The sequence below is a fragment of the Taudactylus pleione genome, unplaced genomic scaffold, assembly GCF_031769625.1.
Source record: "Taudactylus pleione unplaced genomic scaffold, aTauple2 ptg000109l, whole genome shotgun sequence".
Classification (NCBI taxonomy): Eukaryota; Metazoa; Chordata; class Amphibia; order Anura; family Myobatrachidae; genus Taudactylus; species Taudactylus pleione.
Genome location: NW_028284511.1, coordinates 8,651,047 through 8,673,954, shown reverse-complemented (window position 1 = coordinate 8,673,954; position 22,908 = coordinate 8,651,047). Strand labels below are relative to the sequence as shown.

General features: G+C 48.6%; 1 protein-coding gene across 2 annotated transcripts in view; it reads right to left on the bottom strand.

The window, feature by feature from the left end:
• The window catches only part of DEAF1 (DEAF1 transcription factor), a 60,935-nt gene that overhangs the window by 22,842 nt on the left and 15,185 nt on the right, over positions 1-22,908 (bottom strand). For both annotated transcript variants that reach the window (XM_088471001.1, XM_088471002.1), the window contains exons 5-10: positions 22,589-22,728; positions 17,822-17,887; positions 9,506-9,629; positions 6,699-6,827; positions 5,505-5,719; positions 1,946-2,008 (exon numbers count right to left, since the gene is read on the bottom strand). In XM_088471001.1, the coding sequence (XP_088327127.1) occupies positions 1,946-2,008; positions 5,505-5,719; positions 6,699-6,827; positions 9,506-9,629; positions 17,822-17,887; positions 22,589-22,728 (737 nt within the window). The remainder of the gene's footprint in view (positions 1-1,945; positions 2,009-5,504; positions 5,720-6,698; positions 6,828-9,505; positions 9,630-17,821; positions 17,888-22,588; positions 22,729-22,908) is intronic.

Here is a 22,908-nt window from a genome sequence, read left to right as displayed (position 1 = left end):
GGGAATAACAAGACGAGAGTGATAGTTTTGTGCGCAATTAGACAGAATTAGGAAATAAGTTTGAGAACAAAGATAGATACAGTAACTTATCAGGAAGTATGACTTCTCATGCCAGGACTGCGGGGAGATGAGCAGTGAGAACACGAGGGGCGGTGGACAGAGTGTGAAGTAATGGAAATAAATAGCGAGAGGTAATGATATGCAGAGTGAGAGAGGAGGGAGGTGCGACTCCGCTGTGACGATACATTCAGAAATCTGTCACACTTCACATGCTTTGCGTGTGACTATATTTTATATATATAAATATAGGATGCACACGCTCTAAAGATAGACTCTAGCATTAATATTCACAAACTTTTTTTTTTTAACATGTAATTCTTCAGCAGAAATGCAATTATCACATATATAGTACATGCAAAAATGACAGTAATGAACCCAGGGGTTTTGATGACAAATATCATGTTATATTGTAATATTTCACTAGAGAAAAGATCACTCTCTAGAGAAAGCAAACACAGAGCAGGACTCATCCATAGATAGGAGAGAATCCAGATATGAGATGCTAATTTGCAGTAGGACATAGCAGGTTGTAAATGCATTTTTATTTTTTGTGCTTTTCTGAATACAGGAAAAAACCACCTTCTATTGGCCGTAGCTCACACATCGGCCCTGATTCAGGGGCGCACGCAATTCAGCGCAATGCCGCTATTCACGTAGGTGAGAGATTATTTGCACCTGCGCATGGGCAAAAAGTCCTGGAAACCCCTATGATGCATGCGCTACACAGAGTGTACACACGAAGGCGCTGTTGCAGTATGAACAAACGGTATCAGATATGGGGCGGCAAAGTGATGGGCGTTCCCGGGTGGTGCCCGGGACGTGGCCTGAAATGAACGCAAACAGTCTGTCCCACGGGGCCTTTTGCGAGGTGTCAGTGACAGCAGCTGCGTTCTCTGATGTCCCACGGAGTAGTGCTGCAGAAAATGCCTGGAAAATGGCCGCGGCGGCTTTTGCGCATGCGCAGAAGGAAATCACTGGGAAAATGACTTCCATGCCATGTTCCCGGTGATCTGCGCATTCGCAGTAGACTCCGGGCACACTCTAGTGCCCGGAGTCTACCGCTGCTGTCAGCTGGGGAGAGAGCATGGGGCCCCGGACGGAGAGTGAACACGGGCCCCCTCCTCTCTTAATATGCCCCTGCTCTGAATCAGGCCCATACTAGTATTTTAATAATATGATGAACTAAGGAGCTAATACACTCTCTCTGCCAACTCCAAATCTGTCTGCTCATTTTATATCTGCCCTACCAGCAGCGCAACATGTTTTTGTCAAGATTCTAACTTTAAATGAGACTCAGCAGGTGGTATCCAATTACCAGCAATGCCGGCGTTCGGACTGTGGGCCTGATTCGCTAGCGGCCATTGTGTTCAGTCTGCACATGCATATGTCTTGATGGTTACTGTCTGGAGCCGCGGAACGAATTTAGACGCAGGGAGTGGCAATCTCAGTGGGCATATCTGTGTGGTAACAGGAGGGTAGCCAGCCAGACACGGGCGTGTCGCGGTGGCCGTAGTTGCACCGATTCCAGCCGCCATGTTTAGACAGAGATTCTGCACCTCATAGGACTTGTGCAATGCTTGACGATGCGTCTCTGAACAAATCCCATCAGCGGCGACATTAGACTAAAGACACAGTTGCGCTGTGACAAAAGACGCAGTTGCGGCTGCAATGCCGTGCACCTCTGAATCAGGCCCTGTATTTCCGGAACCCTGCGACCACCAACATCGCCGATTTTTCCTCACGTGCCATTGAGGTGCGCAGGAAATTCTGTGATGTTGAGTTACCATAATTAGCGGTGCTGTGCGATGGCACAGCGCTGCTAATTGAAAACAGACTTAAGAAGGGAAATAGAATGAGATGTAAATGTCATAAGAGTGGACCTTACCCTCAGCAATATCTCGTGTTTCCCATCTATTTCCTCTGTTTGCTGGAACAGATGACTGGGGAACTGCAGGAAATAAACATTAACATGACAATAAGATCAAACAATAAAATATACCGGATAACCAATTTGTACATAAAAGTAGGAGCCATTACAAATGCGCATTGCAGGGCACACTGGGGGCAGCATAGTGTGCATTACTTCTATATTATGTTATATTTACAGGTGCTGCAGTCTGATAACTATAAGTACTCAGGGGGGTGGGGAATTAAGGATTTACATATTTAGCATAAGGACCTTCTATTATTCTGTCCATCGCAATATATATCATATGTGAATCATTTATATTTAATAACATGCAAAAAAGACTATAGGCCTGATTCAAAGGTGGAACGGAATGAGAGCAGCGACTGCGTTTTCTTAAGCATAAGCTTAAGCGTGACTCCGCCTTTCTGCAAATGCTGCAGCCAATGGGATTCATACAGAGATGCCCACCAACTGCCACTCAAATACGCCGCTTTGCATAACAAGTCGCACATCACTCGCACCGTCGAATATTAGAGCAGCCCTGTGGTAGCTTAATATGTCCATTGGAACATGGCCGTCGGTACCAGGGCAACTGTGAAAAAAGGCACAGTCGTTGGTCACGATACGCCTGTACCAGGAACGTCCACTGAAATGGTTTCTTTCTGAGTCAACATTAGTGGTGGTGGTAACCATCAGCACGCATGCATAGTGCGACTCGGACTCATGCGCAGACTGAAATCGACACCGCGTGCGCCTCTGAATCAGGTCCTATATGAGAGAACATGAAAAATGCCCTGTAATAACTGAATCTAATGGTCCGTACACACGTAGCGATCTGCCAGCGATACGATATCGCTGGCAGATCGTTATGCACCCTTCCTGGTATGCTGGATTATCAATATCTATCATCCAGCACACCACCAACTTGCTGACGACTGTAGCGATCCGCGATCGTTGATCGCGGGTCCCTATAGTAACTTGCTCGAAATCTAGCAAGTTGACCGGCATGCACGGCTGATGGACGATATCGCTATCATCCATACGTGGCCGCGCATCGCTGGTCGACGGTCAGTTAGTAGGGACCATTTAAAAGAACGATTTGAAAGATAACGGTAACAGTATCGTTAAAATCGTCCTTTTAAATCGCTACGTGTGTACACACCATAAGTTTCTCTTTAATGATTACTGTATAACTGTAAGAGAGTGGAATATGTAAAGTGCTGACAGTGAAAGACACTATAAAAGACACTATGGGGGTCATTCAGACCCACTCGCGAGCCGCAGTACGCTCGCAAGTGGGTCGATGTTCCCCACTGCGCATGCGCACGACGGAGGGAGCTCCGTCGTGCGCATGCGCGAGACCCGACGAGCGAAGGACTTTCCTTCGCTCGGAGTGTCTCATCAAAGGGGGCGTGCTGTCGATGGTGACTGACAGCACGCCCCCTTTGGTGGGCATGTCTGCCAGACGGAGGCGTTCCCAAGGGAACGCCTACCGTCTGAAGCCGGCCCCACTGACATCACTAGTGATGTCAGTGGGAGTGATTTTGGCTCTGATAGAGCCAAAATCACTCCTGGCCTTGCGGTTGAGAAACTCAACCGCAGGCTTTTACTCGCAGTTCTGATGGTCGCGATGGTCAAGACCATCGCGACCATCATTCTGCACGCTCGTATATGCTGTGGGTGGTGACCCACAGCTATACGAGCGTCCAGGAGGACGCTCCATATTAATGGAGGTGGGCCCTGATTCAGAGCGAGCGCTCTGGTCAGAGCGTCCGGCTCTGAATCAGGGCCAATGTGTCTATGTGGTTATCAGGAGCCACTGTCCAGCACGTCAGGCAGTCAGACGGCACCTGGCTTGGCTGCGTTGGCGCGGTGTTGACATTCAGGTGAGTGTGCTTGTCGCCAAACTCACCAACACTGGATATCTCACAACCACTAAATGAGGAAGCTCAGGTTCTGAATGACGACAGTAGACGGGAAACAATCTCTTCAACCACTAAGGAATTACAGCAGGTTTCAGCCGCAAAGGGACCTGTCTGTCTCATAAGAGGATTATGGATTTAATTACAGATCATCTCGCTGACCTGTGTCATGGGCACGGAGAGGGTGAGCTGGTAATGCCTTGGTGAAGTCTGTTCTAGAATAAGGGTTACAACCCCTGACCTTTATTGAAGGGTAGCAAGAAAAAAAAAAAAAAAAGAGTCCATAATATAATTTCCAGAGAATGTATCAGACATAAGGGAATTGTGCATATATTGTGTTTTTGTAGGTTTCACATTCATTTATCTTTAAGTCATTCTTCATTGGAGCAGTTTATACTAGAAATGTTGTTTGTGACAAGAATTTAAAGTGAAATTCATAAATATACAGGACAGCAGCAGCCAGGCGGACAGATCACCATCTCCCCTGCTACGGAGTGTAGTAAATGGACAGAGGGCCTGATTCAGCAAGGAATGCACGGATGCAGACGCACGCAGTCTGCGCATGCGTCTTAGTCGCAGTGCGCGAACCCTCACTGCGTCTGCAAATGCGAGAGCAGTGAATACGCAGACCCAGGGAAAAGTGATTGTGGGTGGATATGGGGAGTGGTCGGCCGAACGCAGACGTGCCCGTTACAGGGGCGTGCATAAATTAGCCACTGAGATGCCGGACGCAGCCTGGCGTTCCTCTGCGTGCAGGAAGTCTCTCAACTCCTGCGGCAGGATCAGGTCTACCTTTAGTCTGCGTGCTGCTCCGATGTTACTCGATGTTCCCGATGTTTTCTCAGCCTTGCATATCAGTACGGACGTTAGCGGACGGTAAAGGGGGCGGCATTATGTAGTCCTGGGCACCTGCATCTTTGGGCTGCGATCGCCGTGCGTATGCATTCATTAGCATATGCTCGCAGCTGCCGCATGAGTGCATCTGCATCTGTGCGTTTCTTGCTGAATCAGGCCCAGAGAGGCCACAATCACCGCCCTCTCCGTTTACCTGCTCCATGTCCTGGGAGACACAGTAAAGGGCGGATTTTGCAGCTATTATAAATAAGTAATAGTAAGTCATGCGCTCTCATTATCTTTTTAGTCTATTTTTGACACCAGTAAAATAAATGGTGAGTAAAAGGTTTAGGGACTTCTGGCTAACCATAAGTCTTCCGCAAGTTGCTCACATACCCAGATAGTCCTTTGGTGGTCTCCACCCTGGATCCCCAAATCCTACCAACATTTGGTTCTGGTTTACTTTTGTCTTACAGCGTGCAGGGGATAGCACTGTCCTCCACCAATTGAATATGCACCATATATAGTTGCTATATGGTTTACCCCATCTCCTTCCCAATCAGCTGCCACAAGTAGTACATTCTCCCAGAGTCGGGAGTTTGAGTCTCCTGCCCAGTTGCGGTGACAGTTCTCTCCTCTGAAAGTTGCCAGCATGCTTGGCATGGGAACCCATTACAGGATATTATCACTGAGGGGCTGACTACATAGCAGTAGTTGTCAGAAGTGCACAACTCTGTTGGTACGAGACCCTCACTCATGGAGGACTCCATTTCCCTTACCTCCTTCCTTTCAGCAGCCGCAGCGGCTTCACTTTTGGCCTGTTCCACATAGGTCTTCAGCTGCTGTGCTGTGCTGAGCAAGGAGTTCACCATTTCTTCCAGGTACAGCCAGGGTCTCTGGTGCTCCGACACCTCCAACCCATTCATCACTCCAGCTGAAGATTCCTTAGTGGGGGTGCTGGGTGCAAGTGCCAATGCCGGTAGAGAGGACAAAACTACAGAGAACCAGGAAAGAACAAATGGTAAGCAATGAGGGGTGATACACGCCCGTATGCACAGTTGTACAAATCTCTGGGGTTAGACTTGTGACCTGGTGTAAAAGATCTGTGTAATAACTGGTGTAATTAGCCGCATGTAAAAGTCCTCACAGCCCGCAATTTAATCAAATCTGTCTAAACTTTGCAATCCCCCCCTAACCTTCCCTTAGTGGTGCCTAACCCTAACCTCCCCGGGGGGTGCCTAACCCTAACCTACCCCTGGTGGTGCCTAACCCTAACCGCCCCCTTCCCGCACCCTAAACCTAACCCTCCCAGGGGGGTGCTTAACACTCCCGGGGGGGGGGCCTAACCCGCCCGCCAGCATATAAAATGCATCTCCTATGGAGCATCTGTCTATAGCTAGCGATAGATAACACTGGCACCAATCCACTTCTGACCTTGATCACTTTGGTTAAGTCTATGTAAGAAAAAATCAGAGAACAAGAGAGATAAAAAAGCAAACAACGGAGGACGGAGCTGGGGGGAGGGGGCACGTAACAATCACACAGAAATACATAGAGGAGCAGCCGGGGTGACGGAGCACAGAACTTTCAGCTGTGTCTCTGATACTTCTGATGCCAATTTGCACCTCATGGTGGCAGAGCTCCAAACACTATATAGAGTATACAAATATATCCCTGCGAAATCTCACACCCAAGGATTTGTGCTGTCAAACTTATTTAAAGGAATAATGCATAAGAGAAAAGACACAGTATGCAAAAAGCAAGGAAAAATACAGAGAAGATAGAAACCGCTGTACCAGAGCAGGCTTCACTACCTATTTATGTCACTGTAACACTCAGCATTGTTATAATCTCTGAATTCACTGCTAATTATAGTGCCAATGAAGACGCTGGGCCTTTATAAAGAAAGAAATAAACAGCAATAGGACAAGTCATCTAAAATAATAGGACGATGGCACATAACCTCCCCTCACCTGCTGCCCCTGTGTACACATCTCCCTGTGTAGGACTATCGGTCAGGATAGTAGTGGTCTCCGCAGTGGCTTCTCTCTCATAGGCCAGTGAGTCTGTGGTGGTGATCTGTCCGGATGACGTTACAGTAACTGCAATAGGAAGATCAGGCGCACATTGTGACCAGAATACTTGTGGATGGCAAAGCTGCGTATTGCTGACATAACAACTATACTGGGAAAATACCTAGCCTATAAACACATGTATCAAAGGGGCAACTGCACAATACATTTAATACAGAGCAACATATATTTCTCAATAGCCGTGAAGATAAGAGCAGGTATACGCATGGGCCCTCATTCAGAGCCGCTCGCTATTTGCGGTCGTTCGTTCAAAAACAAGGGGTGGCTATTCAAATGAACCGTTCGCTAATTGCGGTCTGTTCACGCCTCTAAGTCTGAACGAGCGAGCCAAACTTGCGGTTGTAATTTTGAAAAATACGCCCCCTTGCCGCTCGCACCATACGTCATGTCCGCTATTTATTAGATTAATCGAGTACATCGAACAGCGTATGAACTGCTCGCTATTCTTGTGGCTGGTTTTTTCAACCGCTATTTTGCGAGCAGTTCTGAGTAAAAAAAAAAAACAAGTGACGTGGTCAATGACGCTGCTGTATTAATTATGCACTCCCTTAAAACGCCCGTTTTGACCTTTAAGCACGCCTGCGTTCGAATTCCACACCCCCGTTTTCAAGCACCTTCTCCTGTTACCACCCACATACGCCTCCTTCTGTCACTCAAAATAGCAGGCATTCGCTATATAGCGAACAAACGATTTTCGGCCGCACTGACTGGTTCGCGCATGCGTATTAAAATCTGTACGCATGCGCAGATGTGCGAACATCAGTCAGAACGAACGAGCGGCCGCTTACAAGCGGCTCTGAATCAGGGCCATGGTTCATAGTTCATCAAGTTACAGCATAGTAATATGTAACTAAACAAATGAATAAAAATCTGTCCTTAACAACTTTTATTAAATGTGTTGCTTTCCTTCCAAGTTGGCTTTTGTGTTTTTCGGCTGTGCCTTTATATTATCAGGCAGAGATATTTCATGTTTGTTGTCTCTGGATACGTCTGTACTGGACATAGGGCCTGATTCAGGGTTTACGCAACTGCGATGTTTGGTGATATGCGCAGGATCTGTGTCTGAGACAACAGTCGCAGAGCCCCCTAAGCAGCAGCATGACTGAAATGCTGCGGTTATTTGGGGGCGGGGAATGGGCGGCAATGGCAAGCATCCCAGAATAGAGGGTCATATCGGCCCCGCTTTCTGGGCGTGCCGAGGTCAGTGGCTGTGTCCTTAGATGCAGCGCCATTGGCCCCATCAGCATGAAATACACCTGGGGGTTACTCAGATAACCGATGTTCATTCAGTTGCGGACGCAGCATCGGATCAGGGAAGCCGGCAGTGGGCATCTTTTATTACTTAAGACGCCTTCTACGCCTTTTGCATATTGCAGCACATCCGCTGTGTACAAAGACGCAGTGGCTGTGCTATTGCGCCCATAGGGCCTGATTCGATAGCGATTGCGGAATTATGCAAGTGCTAATCTGAGCCTTCATTTTGTGCGGGACGGTGCAATAGAGTGTACGAGTCGTGAGACGCACACTTTCAGGCTGTGTGGTCTGTGCTTTTGCGATGGGGATTGTAAACATCAATGAAACATCGGTCACACCATCCACATTTACGGTAGCCTAGGGTCTACGCTCCTCTAATTCAACTAAACATGGATTTGAGATTGGCAATGCAGCACCGTTCCCAGATACATCCATGACACTCCCATAACACGCCCATGAAACGGCCCCTTTTTGCAATCACTGTAGGTCACCTCCCAGTCTCCAGCTTGAAGCCCAGGGATCGCAAACTCCTTTTCTAGTGTCAGAGAAACTCAGGTTGGCAGGTGCGCAATGAGGGATTTCTGGACTTTTCGCACATGTGCAGTAGCAAAACATCGCTCAGTTGTGTAAATATCGGCACTGCGACCATCTCTGAATCAGGCCCATAGAGCAGATCAGTGATGCCATACACCAGCCCTGCTATATAACATAAAGACAGCCAGAAAGATAAAGCTTTGGAATTTGTAAAAGTTGTGGGAAGACAATAAAGGAAAACGATCTGATGAAGAATAAAACTACACCTAAGAGGCTATTGATGGTGGGATAATGGCAATACATACTGACATATGACTTCTACAAGTGTATGATGACTCTCTAAAGGAGGTCTTAACGTATTCCAAGATAATGTAACAATTTTTGTCTACAGACAGAAATAAAACCAGCTGTGAGAAAAACTGATGGTAGTAAAGCAGCTGATATACTTTATATAATGATCATACTCATACCTGCCTGCTCTTCCAGAACATATGGGAGACTCCTTGTTTTCAGGGGGATCGCCCATAACCCCGGGAGACTAGGCCTCAATCCTGAAACCTAACCACTCCTCTAGTGTAGTCGGCATGGCGGGGGCCATGATGACGCAAATTGCACCATCGTGACCCTTGTACTTGCCCTATGGTATCTCCCAGAAGGGTGGCTCAATGTGCAGGCAAGTATGGTATTGACTCAAGTCTGTGACTTTGCATATTGGATGGTCATTTCAGAACTATCATCATTCCGTTATCAACTTTTAACTGGTTTTATGGGTAAAAATAGTTGTTCTGAAATACAGTGAAACATAATGTATGACCTACTACACATCAAACATTTTTATGGCTTGTTTCCTCTGCAAACATTTCTATCCTAGCTCATCCCCGCGCCTCTCAGCTGCTTACAGGTGGTTTCCGCTGTAGCTGGGAGAAGGATGTTCTTAGCTGGATCTTTTTTAGCTGAAACTGCTGACATCTCTCCCTCCTTCTTACGACGTTTGTAAGGTATAAAGAGACGGACAGGACCACTCTATTGGAAGACAGAAAACGGATCTTATTACAAGAAAGGTCTTAGCAGATGATACGGACGCCGTACATCTAGAACTTGAGTATATCTTGTATAATGTGGAGGTGAATGAATAGTCTACAAACATCTGTGATGGTAGACCTTCTCAGCATGGACATGTACGTTAATCTTTATGTAATACCACTGTGAAAACTGTTTGCGTGTAAGGAAAATATTTACCAAAATGAGTCAGAGGCGCACTCAGTTTGAGCGCAACGCCGATGTTCATGTATTTGAGCGATATTTGCAACTGCGTATGCGCAAAAAGTCTACAAAATCCCCATGATGGATGAGTCACACAGTACTTACGCACAAATATGCTATAGTGGGACAGATGGTATCAGATATGGGGCGGCAAAGAGATGGGGGTTCCTGGATGGTGACTGGGAGGTGGTCTGAAGTGAGCGCAAAAACATTCCTACCTATGGGCGTGTTATGGGAGTGTCGCAGGCATGTCAGTGACAGCGGCTCCGTTCTCAGATGCAGAGCTGCAGCCGCAGGGGCCAGAGTCAAACAGAGAACCTGCATCTGCCATAAGGCTGGTGCCAATGTCAATGGTGCACGCAATGGTGGAGTGTGGAGGATCACCGGCAGTGTTACAGCGCGCAGAGAAGCTGGAAGGGCTGTTTCAGTGCTTGCACAGTCATACGCAGGCATCTACACCAGGAGGAGGCTGATACTAGGATTAGCGTATCACTGCAGCCGTAACTCCGGGCAACAGGCACAAGACTGGACGCAGCAGCCCCCACCTCTAAATCAGGTCCTTTGTTGGATCATTCCCACATATTAGTAGTATTGTTATTGTGGTCCCTCTCGCTGAGAAGGGAAGGGGGGAAGGGAGTAATAAGCCTCTCATTGACAGGTTCATATAGGTGGGGACATTTCATCTATCTGAGGAGCTGATTCAGACCCGTTCGCTATGATGCGAATGCTTGTAGCTGGCCGATAGTCGCTTTCTGCGCATGCATAAGCATTGCAATGCCCATGCGTGAACCAGTGCGAGAGATCGGGATGCGTTTGCTCGCTGCGCATAGACTGCCCAGCTGAATGAGTGACAGGAGAAGCAGTTTGTGGGTGGTGACGGGGGCAGGCCACTGGAAACGGGGGAGTGGAGGTGCGAACGTAGGCGTGCCTGAATGTTCCAACACCGTTTCAAAGACGTGTATAATTAAAAAGCAGCGTCATAGTACACGTCACTTGGTGGGATTTCACTCTGAAGTGATTGCAATGCTTGCGGCAGGGTATAGTCAACCTCAAGCGCTGCGATCGCATCCAATGGTGCTCGATGTACCAATGTTTTCAAGCACTTCCAGGAGATGACATGCGCAAGTTGGCGTATTAAGAATGGCTGGTGGGCGTCTGCATACACTAAGTGATCGCACGCCAAGACATAGTGGGCATGCTAATGCCTTGCCATGCGATCGCTTGCCTTGCTGGGCGTGTACTGGATTTGCATACACAGGGAGCGAGCGAACGCATCTAGCAAGTGGGTCTGAATGAGCTCCTGAGATCTATGCCACTCGGCTGGTAACCCATCAGTGCCCGGGGTATTACATGTAGGAGACAATAATGTAGTTGGGTTTCCTCTTATAAGGAATCAATGTGATATATAACACATACGTCCCCATGTCAGACTGGCACACAGTATACATCAGCAATACTTCTAGGTTGTAGTGATAATTTGCCATTTCTACTATAATGACTGGGATAATAGTGTATGGGTACAGAATAATGAGCCACATTTATCTATCAATGTTTGGATCCATTCTGGGTCTGTAATCAGTAATTTAGGTATACATGTTTTAGGAGCTTATTAGAAATGTACCAGTTATCAGATGAAATCCCTGGCTCAGAGCCACACGCGATGCCCATGTTCATGGAGTTGTGCAATGTTGTGTTACTGTGTGTGAGTGTGACAAACCTTAAACGCTTGTACGGCGCAGTGTGATACACTGTGTGACTGGGACGCGCTGTATCAGTAATGGATTGGAAATGTGCCGGGCGTTCCTGGGCGCTGGGTAAACAGACGCAGATGGTCCGTCATATCGGCGTGTCACCTGCGCCTTGCTGACGTGTTTGCGTATACAGACGCTTCGTACTTTATATTGGAGGCCATACTCAGATGGAAAATCTGCTCCTGCCATAGGGCTGGTGGAGGTTTCGATGGTGCGACCAGCTAAAGACGCACGCACAGAGTGGGCGTCTCAGTCCTTGTACATTAATACACATGGATGTACACCAGGGAAGGGATCGTAGTGGCATTTGCATAATTTAGATAAGACTTGTAACTGCCAAAAGACGCAAAGATGTGTACGACCCAGGTTCTGGCCCAAAATTGTGATGGCGATGTAAAATACAGTATATCCCTACGTACAGCACAACTTGTGTCACTAGCCACCATTGCACAGAACGTGGCTGATACACGAGAGCAGTAGCTTGCACTTAGCTGAGAATGGGTTGAGGATTAGTACACTATACTAGATATAATGCCATAACTTAATGACATTTAATAAAAAAACAAATAAAACTAGGGACCAATGGTAATCAGTGGCATAAAGAATGAAGCAAACGTAACATAACAGAATATCCTGCCAGATGATTATAAAGTAAACTGTGTGAACAGAATAAGATATACAGCACTTGGTAAGTGTTTGTACAACCATTCCTTGTGTACGTATGGTGACAGATAGGCTGCACTGCAGCATCTATATAATAAAGGTGGATGGCTGTCATGTCTCGGACATGCACAGATGCACAGTGGGAACTAGGGCGTGGTGCACAGGCAGACGGGACAGCCATACTGCAGGAGAGGAGGCCCGGGTGGTGGTAAGTATAGCGGGGAGGGCCGGGAAGGGATGGGGCAGACTGAAGTGACCTGAATGTAAGTGTGGATGATGGATCAGATAATCTTCTCCTGAATGGTAACCACTGGCTATCAAGCATTTCATTCACTTGAATAAAATTAAAAATATCACAGGACACTGCAACGAGAATACTCCTTCAATAACTTGCATAGACAATTAAGTACAGGAGGTGACAGGCTGAGGTGGTAGAATCAGCACTTCTCCAAAAGCCTCAAAGATCTATCGCTGCAGACAAGACTGACATTTCTCCTTAAGTGGAAACATGGTGCTAAGAACTGTGAGTGCTTTACCAGAAAATAACATCTGACAAGTCAGCAAAACTCTCTCCCCTGAGGGCACTGAAGAGGTCATATGCTTAACATCCGAAAAAGTGTGACAATATCACAACACTCTCCAATGATCTTGAATTGCTCCAGTTTATTATGTCTTCCAGCAAAGAGAGACAATCCCAGCCTCCTTCTCCTGTAACTGTGCACTCTGGAAATCAAACTATTAGAAGCATAACCTAATGAGAATTCTAGGGGATCATTTACAGCTGGGTATAAGTTTGCACTGCACGAGGGCACTAGAACACGTCTGTGCATGTCTGCATCTATATTTTGGTTCATTCCTGACTTTCATCTCTATGCCGGGAGAGATGGGAGTGCAATGGTAGGCTGAATATATGTCATTGTCACATAATGATAGGTGGGCACAGCCTGTCAGGGCTATGTTTATGGTGATGATCAGCAATATAATTCTCTGCAGTGGAAAACAATAACAGCAAAAAATTAAATACCTTTACAAACAAAGAATGTCCCCCTTACCCGGCTGGTTACCACTAATACGGGGGGAGAATCAGCAAGTGGGTATAACAGAGTAGACAGCCTCTGTTATAGAGGGACACGGACCCATGACATTGCTAGAACCAGTGGTGCACACGTAAAAATTATTACCTCAGCACCCACTGGCCATTATTACAATAAGTTACAGAACACAGTGGTGATTTGGCACATTAGTTCATAGGTATGTCATTGTGTGACTCAAATCTCATCTTTCATGACTTTGTGTTGACATGTATTCTAGTGGATGCCGGGAAATACAAAACTTCCTTCCTTACACTGTTTTACAGTTACAGGTAAGGAACTCCACTGTTTTATGTGTAAGAAGGGGACAGTCTGGTTAGCTAACCATTTGGTTTTGGTATGTTCCTATAGGGAAAGAGCTAGAGCATGTTTGAAGAGATAGCAATAAAATTAGAGGTCAGATGAAAAGCAGAACAAAGAAATTGGGTACAGGAAATAGTGACAATTATAGTACAGGAAAAGATCAGGGCAAAAAACAGAAACATTCAGAGTGGAAAGGGAGAGTAATACCCTTTTACACCGACTTGATAATCCCGGGTTGATGCGTGTTCAGTGTAAACGGATCCACCCGGGTCCAGGGACCCAGGAGATCCAACTCAGGTAGCTTGCAGGGTTGGCCACAGGTCGTTCCTACGTCACCCTGCAGTGTAAACGGCGCGATCCGTATCATGATGACCCAGATCATGCCACATGCTACCCGACTGGCCGGCTTCAGTGGCGCTTGGAGATTACATCATCTTCAAGCGTCCTCTGCAATGCCAGAAGAGCCGGGTCACTGCATACCCGGCTCTAGTGTGGCCGGCTTCAGTGGCGCTTGGAGATGACATCATCTCCAAGTGTCCACTGCAATGCCGGAAGGGCCGGGTCATTGCAGACCTGGCTCCGGTGTGAATGGTGCATAGCCCGGGTCGGTGCCACGGTGTAAAAGGTGCTATCAGTAATACTGCTTTTCTACCAAAGTCCGGGGTCTGACCTGGGATTTGGAACAAGGGGCCTGATTCAGAGCCGGACGCTCTGACCAGAGCGCTCGCTCTGAATCAGGGCCCTCCTCCCTCAACTTGGAGCGGCCTCATGGACGCTCGCATAGCTGTGGGTTACCAGATAACCAGGTTATCCATCGCGACCATCGGGCTTGCGAAGAGACCCTGCGGTAGGGTCTGGGTGACCGCAAGCCCTGGAGTGATTTTGGCTCTATCAGAGCCAAAATCATTCCCACTGACATCACTAGTGATGTCAGTGGGGTCGGACTCAGACGGTAGGCGTTCCCATGGGAATGCCTCCGTCTGGCAGCCACGCCCCCGGCACGCCCACCAAAGGGGGCGTGCTGTCACTCACCATCGACAGCACGCCCCCTTTGGTGCGAGACCCATAATGACGGCTTGGCCGTCGTAATTCAGGTCTCGTGCATGCGCAAGACGGAGCTCCCTCCGTCGTGCGCATGCGCAATTCGGCACCATCAACCCGCTTGCGAGCATCCTGCGCTCGCGAGCGGGTCTGAATGACCCCCAAGGTTCCAAACCGGATCAGACATGGGACAGACCCCTTTTTCACCACGGCGCTAATCCAGGTTATTCCTGGATCTGCGCTGTTCACACTACACATGGGTGCAGTGCCGGTGCTTGGAGATATCATCTCCTTGCGCTGGAATGCTGCTCTCCCTGTGCTGTAAACGGGACCGGGTCGGACAGCCCAGATTACCTATTTCCACTGCAGCTTATTTATTATTTATTTATTACCAAATATTTATATAGCGTACATTATATTCTGAAGCGCTTTTACAGAGAATATCTGGCCATTCACATCAGTCCCTGCTCCAGTGGAGCTTGTAAACTATGGGCCTGATTCAGAGCCGAACACTCTGACAAGAGCGCTCGCTCTGAATCAGGGCCCTCCAACCTAATATTTGAGCGGCCACCTGGCCGCTCGCATAGCTGTGGGTAAGGCCGCCAAGAGCCAAGGCGGGCCCCGGTAATAGGGGGCGTGGCCTAATCACGGGGAGGCGTGGCCACGCCCCCTTGCCGGCGCCCGCGCAAAGCCAGGGGGGGAGCGATCAGTGTGATCGCTCCCCCCCACAGGCATAGGAGACTGCTGTGGCTGCTGCTCAGCAGCCACGAGCAGTCTCCAACTGCAGCTCAGCACACGCTGTGTGCTGGGCTGCTGTGAGGGAGGGGGGGCGGCGTCGGACCCGGGCCCCCGCCGGGCCCCTCAGGAAGCCCGGGCCCGGGTAATCTGTACCCGCTCCCTCCCCCTCTCGGCGCCCCTGGCTGTGGGTGGCCACCCACAGCTTATGCGAGTGGCCAAAAAGATGGTCGCGATGGTCAAGACCATCGGGCTTGCGACGAGACCCTGCGGTAGGGTCTCGCTGCCGCAAGCCCAGGAGTGCTTTTGGCTCTATCAGAGCCAAAAGCACTCCCACTAACATCACCAGTGATGTTAGTGGGACCGGCCCCAGACGGTAGGCATTCCCATGGGAACGCCTCCGTCTGGGCAGCCACGCCCCCGGCACGCCCACCAAAGGGGGCGTGCTGTCACTCACCTTCTACAGCACGCCCCCTTTGGTGCGAGACCCATAGCGACGGCTTGGCCATCGCTATTCGGGTCTCGCGCATGCGCACAACGGAGCTCCCTCCGTTGTGCGCATGCGCACTAGGGCACCATTGACCCGCTTGCGAGCACTCAGCGCTCACGAGCGGGTCTGAATCAGGCCCTATATTCCCTATCACATGCTCACATACATACACACTAGGGCTAATTTTTTTGTTTGGAGCCAATTAAACTACCAGTATATTTTTGGAGTGTGGGAGGAACCCGGAGCACCCGGAGGAAACTCACACAAGCACAGGGAGAATATACAAACTCCACACTGTTAGGGCTGTAGTGGGAATTGAACCCACGACCTCAGTGCTGTGAGGTAGTAATGCTAACCATTACACCCTCTGTGCTGCCCATCCGGCTCACCTGGGTTCTTCCTTTGTAAAACCCTGCTAGGTACCCAGGAAGGATTCCCAGGTGACTGGACCCGGGTAGAGCCGTTTCCACTGACAAAACTTCTTCACTTTATCTCTCTCCAAGGCTTGATATATCTCCCGCTATCTCTTTATATCAGGTTATTTGCTCCCATTGAACTTACTTATACCCCTTTTCCACTGACTTGAAAATCCCAGGTTATTGCACATGAAGTTTCTCATAGCAACCAGTCAGATTCTAACTGTCATTTTTCTAGCACAGCCTGTAAATGAGTTAGAAGCCAGTTGCTTGCTATAGGCAATTTCGCCATTGAATCATGGACGCCTGTTTGTGCAGTACATGCTTTCAAGAGACATTCAGGTGTTATACATTTCATATGGTAAAAAGTGTTGGAATGATGTGTATGCAGGTGTTGTTATTGCAGAGTAATGAAGGGAAAACACCAGAGGATTACTCAAACTATGAACAGCCCAGTTACTTAATCAGTGGTGTTGGTTTATTGAAGTATAGTAGGTACAGCCATACTCACTGTTACATTCACAATGGTAATGAGCTTGAGCAAAGCGGGCTCTATATAGCTCACCAGCCGTTGAGTGTATGCTGCAAACAGGTAGTGCTGCAGGATGTTGGAACAGCTTTATAGTAGGTATTAACCAGGTTCTCTCTAGGATCTAAGGAGCAGACTACTGTCTCCCATCATGTCACTCTCACAGTAAAGATGGTTGCAGTCACATGTGCAGTAGCACATCAGGTTGGAGGTCGGACCTCCCTGCAGACTCTGGATCCTAGTGCCCAACATGTGTGCACAGTGAGGAGACAGTGCAGTTGTGCACTGCTTTCTAACAGAAATAACAGTGAGGAGAAATGTATTGCACACATAATGCAATGTGTTAGGTGTGCTGCTATTTCTGAGTCGCTGCACTGATTCTACACACTGGCGCGTGGAAGACTCGGTGCCAATATAGCCTTGCTGGGTTATTATTGGCAGAACAAGGTTGCCATTGCATAGTAGACACTATTATGCATTGTGTAGTGGTCACAAGAATACATTCTGTATTGTACAGAAGTCACATCTGGCTGTTGTTGTATTTGTATCTAGCTCTTTGAGATATACAATACCGTGCAATAGTTTTAGGCAAGTGTGGAAACAATGCTGCAAGGTAAGAAGAATGCTTTAAAAAATAGAAGAGAAGTGTTAATTTATTTTTATCAATTAACAAAATGCATAGTGAATGAACAGAAGAGAAATCTAAATCAAATCAGTATTTGGTGTGATTTCGGGTAGATGTTTTACAGTTTATGATTATATTACGTGTACCACTTGTAACTTTCTGTGTTCTTTATTTTGCTTCTATTGTAATACTATCGATACTTTAAAATAGGATGTTTTTTTGTCTCTTGTTTGAACTAAATATAAAACACTATAACACATCCCATGTGTCCCAGCTTTCACTTTCTCCCTGTGAAATGAGGCCCTTACCAGGCTGAGGTCATCGCAGCAGGCTGCACAAGTACAGGACGCGGCATGAGGGGTCAGCAGGCCGTCCTGAAAACACAGGTGCACGGGATTACGGCATTTCACAATACAGAGCCCTTAATGACGATGACATTATAGTACAGTCCTAGAAGATGACATACACTATATGCATTGCTGCACTGCAGAAGATGTCCGGGGCAACTTATATTTTTTAGCACAATCACATAAAGGGCCTGATTCACAGGTGGACGGATATGCAGACTTTTGCCGAAGCCGCTACTGTGAATTTATGCTAATGCTGCAGCTGGTGGGCTGTCTACTGAGACCCCCGCAGTGAGGCTTCGGTTCTAATCTGCAGTGGCGTGCAAAAAGTTGCGCCATCGGTCTTCCATCGGCCTCACTATTGGAATTCTGAGTAACCATATGGCAGCTCAGAGTGTCTGATGGAATTTGGCGGCTGGTGTATGTGGAACTATGTCCTATGTTGCAGTCCCTGACACCGGTCCGCTCGCCGAAGCCAACCGCATCCACCCCCCAACCCCCCCCGTCACTGCCTAGGAACGCCTATCGGCATTGCATGGATCTCCATGAAATTCCAATCTGCCTCCCCCATCTGTAACCATCGGTAAGCATGCGCATTGCGTCTCAGATACATACGCAGTTGTAGAACATCCACCTCTGAATGAGACCCAAAGTCTCTTGTTCCATTCCGCAGTATAAAATGCATGATACATAGACTTCATACACAGGACTGAATATATTATATAAGTCACTTTAACGTGTAATTACCACAATATCCAGAAAAGTTAAACACGACTCATAACAGAGAAAAAAGTAGTGTGAATAATATTTAAAAAGTTGCTTTTTAATATGACATGTTACCTTAGCTACAGTACAACAGAGCTTTGTAGTTTAGTTCATGAAAGGGAAATGCAGCTTTATGTATATTTGGTTTGTGATATTTCCTTTGTTCTGTGCGTTAGAAGCAAGCTAATGTTATCTGCAAAATACTGTATATAAATAGCAAATTATATGACATCTATAGGCTGCTAGAGGAATAAATAAAATTGGATTTGCAATAAATCAAATAAAAACAGTTTAAGACTTTCAAAAGGAAATATGAAAAATAAGTGATTTACAGAGTGTAATGGAAACCAGTGCACCCCGATCCTCCTGGAATGCTTCTAATTATATATTCTTAGCGCCATATACACAATTATATATTCCTTACATCAGGGCCACATAATAATGGCTTCTCATATAGGGGCCTATTTATTAACATTATTTTTTTTCTAAAATAAAGTGAAAAAGGGTGTTTCCACACCCTTTTCACATTATTTTAGTATCACCTACAGTTACTAATGGGCAATTGGAGTAGAATTCGTAAAATTCTACTCCAACCCTCAAGTATCACTTATTTTTAGTAATCAGATCGCATTTCCCATAATTGTAATGGGAAATGTGATCCGACCAGAGTTATTAAAAATAAAATGTGAAAAAATACAGGGGAAAGCCCTGTGATAATAACGCCACCTGGAGGTGGCATTATCCAGGGTCTCCCCTGGTTACCGGACTCCTGCTCCACTATAGCGTGCAGCAGGGCCGCCATCAGGGGGGGACTGCAGGGCCTCCTGTCCCGGGCCCGGAGAGATAGGGGGCCCGGGTGGCAGCGACGAGGAAGAGCATCGGCGCTGCTGCATTTGCACTACTATGGAGCCGGCCGCAGCAGCCAATCAGAAGAAGCCACTCCTGATTGGCTGCCGTTCCGTGAGCTGTGATTGGCTCGCGGCCAGCTCAATAGTATTCAGCTGGCCGCGAGCCAATCACAGCTTGCGGAACAGCAGCCAATCAGAAGCGGCTGCTCCTGTTTGGCTGCCGTTCAGCGAGCTGTGATTGGCTCGCGGCGAGCTCAACAGTATTCAGCTGGCCGCGAGCCAATCACAGCTTGCGAACAGCAGCCAATCAAAAGCGGCTGCTCCTGATTGACTGCCGTTAGGCGAGCCAATCACAGCTGGCTCCATACATCTAATACCGCAACGCAGATGATTTTTCTCCGGCTACCGCCCGATGCATTCCACGCCGCTGCCTCCCTGGCCCCTTTCTCAGGTAAGTGTATGTTTGTGTTGGACCTGTCTTGTGCCCCTACTTGAATACAGCCAGCCTTCCCTAAGCCCTCTCCTTCCCAGCCATCCTTCCTTTCCTGCCCAACCCCCAGTGCAGCCAGCCTTCCTTTCCTGCCCACCCCCCCCAGTTCAGCCAGCCTTCTTTTCCTGCCCACCCCCCCAGTGTAGCCAGCCTTCTTTTTCTGCCCACCCCCCCAGTGCAGCCACCCTTCTTTTCATGCCCACCCCCCCAGTGAAGCCAGCCTTCTTTTCTTGCCCACCCCCCCAGTGCAGTCAGCCTTCTTTCCCTGCCCCCCCAGTGCAGCCAGCCTTCCCTGCCCACCCCCTCCCCCCCAGTGCAGCCAGCCTTCCTTCCCTGCCCACCCCCCCAGTGCAGCCTTCCTTTCCTGCCCAACCCCCCAGTCCAGCCAGCCATCCTTCCCTGCCTACCCCCCAGTCCAGCCAGCCATCCTGCCCACCCCCCAGTCCAGCCAGCCATCCTTCCCTGCCCACCCCCCCAGTCCAGCCAGCCATCCTTCCCTGCCTACCCCCCAGTCCAGCCAGCCATCCTTCCCTGCCCACCCCCCCAGTCCAGCCAGCCATCCTTCCCTGCCCACCCCCCCAGTCCAGCCAGCCATCCTTCCCTGCCTACCCCCCCAGTCCAGCCAGCCATCCTTCCCTGCCTACCCCCCCACTCCAGCCAGCCATCCTTCCCCGCCTACCCCCCAGTCCAGCCAGCCATCCTTCCCTGCCCACTCCCCCAGTGCAGCCAGCCACCCTTCCCTGCCCACCCCCCCAGTCCAGCCAGCATTCCTTCCCTGCCCACCCCCCCCCCAGTCCAGCAAGCCTTCCCTGTACTACCTCCCCCTTCTAGTCCAGCCAACCAGCATGTCTTCTCTGACCTAGTCCAGCCAGTCTTCCCTGCGGCACCCTTATGTCTAGCCAGCCAGCAAGACTTCTTTGCCCTGCCTCTCCCCTAGTCCAGCCGGCCTTCCCTGCCCTTTCCCCCCCAAGACCAAACCATCCTTCCATGCCCTTTGCCACCCCAATCCACTTCCCTGCCCTGTGCCCCCCAATTAATATCCAGTCTTCTCTACCCTGTGCCCCCCCTCCACCATGTCTAGCCATCCCTGATTTACACACCAATTGAGGTACCATCCCCGAAGTAGCTCCACCCACATTATCCACCCAAGTCTGCCCTATACCCTGGGGGGCCCTGCCTATTTTGTCAGTACCGGGCCCCAAAATTTCTGATGGCAGCCCTGGCATGCAGAGCAGAACCCGGAGCCGGCCCCAGTGATCAGCTGTGTGTTCTAAACAGACCACACGCTGATACACTGTAAAAAAAAACAAGTAAAAAACAAAACAAAACAAACTTACCTGACTCCAGAGACCGGTGATCGGGGCTCCGGTGATGTCCTCTCTCCGGTCAGCTGGTCTCCTATGCTGCACTGCGGCCCAGTCGTCACCTGACAGGGTCCCAGTGCAGTATGGGATGTCAGCTGACCGGAGGACATCACCGGAGCCCGGATCAGACAGGTAGGTGTAATTAAGAGAGAGGGGGGGTCACGGGGGGTCCGCGATCAGGGGGGGCGGGGCTTGACGACGGGGACGGGGCTTAGAGCCGGGGGGTAGCAGCGGCGGACGGTCGGTGCATGCGCGGGTCACTTGTCACTGAATTTTTTTGCGAAAATACAGTGACTAGTGTGCGGAGGGGATTCACAGGGACAGAGCTTTCTCGCAAGCTCTGTCCCTTGCAAGGGATTTGTAGTAAATCCCTGTGATATTGCCTTAATTCGCAATGCGAATTCACTCTGTAATATCACACTACAATCTGCATTACCAATGCGGATTGTAGTAAATAGAGCCCATAGTCATGCAAATATGTGTCTCATGTCTGTCATTCATTAGTAAAGGAAAATGTATGCACAACTCTGTGTATGCCCCAAAGTCATCTGACTACAAACCCACTCAGAATGGTGAAATAGACGGGTTGGGTACAATATCCTGACAATGACCATCCGAACGGTCACAATACCAGCAGTGGAATCCTGTCAAAATCCAGACAGATTTTGGCGAGTATGCTAAGCCTTACCCTAACCCACCCCTCCGTCCCCATTGGCAGTCCAATACTAACTGTATCCTACCGCAGTCTAACCCTAACCCTCCTCCTAGTGCCTAACCCTAACCCGAAACACTTACTGTCGGGATTCGTCGGGATTTTGACCTGTTGGGATTCTGCTGCCGGTATTGTGACTGACGGGATGGTCACCGCCAGGGTCCTGACTACTTCCCAAATAGACTATAACCGTATTATACTGGAGTTTGTATATTCTCCCCGTGCTTGCGTGGGTTTCCCCCGTGTACTCTGGTTTCCTCCCACAGTCCCAAAATATACTTGTAGGTTAATTGGCCCCTGACAGAAATTAACCTTAGTGTGTATGTGAGTGTGTGTGTAAATGGGATAGGAAATATAGATTGTACGCTCCACTGGTGCAGGGACTGATGCGAATGGCAAAAATATTCTTTCTATATAGGATATGTATTCACTACATAAATAACTGTTAATAAAATAAATATTAGACATGGCTGAGCTCTGCACCCAACATACATAACAGTGCCAAACATCCCCACATGACAGTACCACCCAGTACCGCACATTACGTACTTGTATAAGGCACTGCAGTGGTCGCCCTGCATAACGGATACTTCTCTTCCAGTCTTTGCTGCTGGCTCTGCCGGCCATGGCTTCAAACTCAGTAGGAGTGTACCACCCATCTGAGTGCTTCACACAGCGGCCTCTGCCCCCTATTAGATCACATGTGACAAAGGGCCAAAATATACGTCAGACATACAACTGCGTCAGATTTTGAGTGTTTGTTTGTTTTGAACTAAGAACTGAATATTATCCATACACTTCTTTCTGCAGGACCATGGTGTTCATTTATAAGTGTGAAAATGCAAAAGCAGAGTGTTTTGTTCCATTCC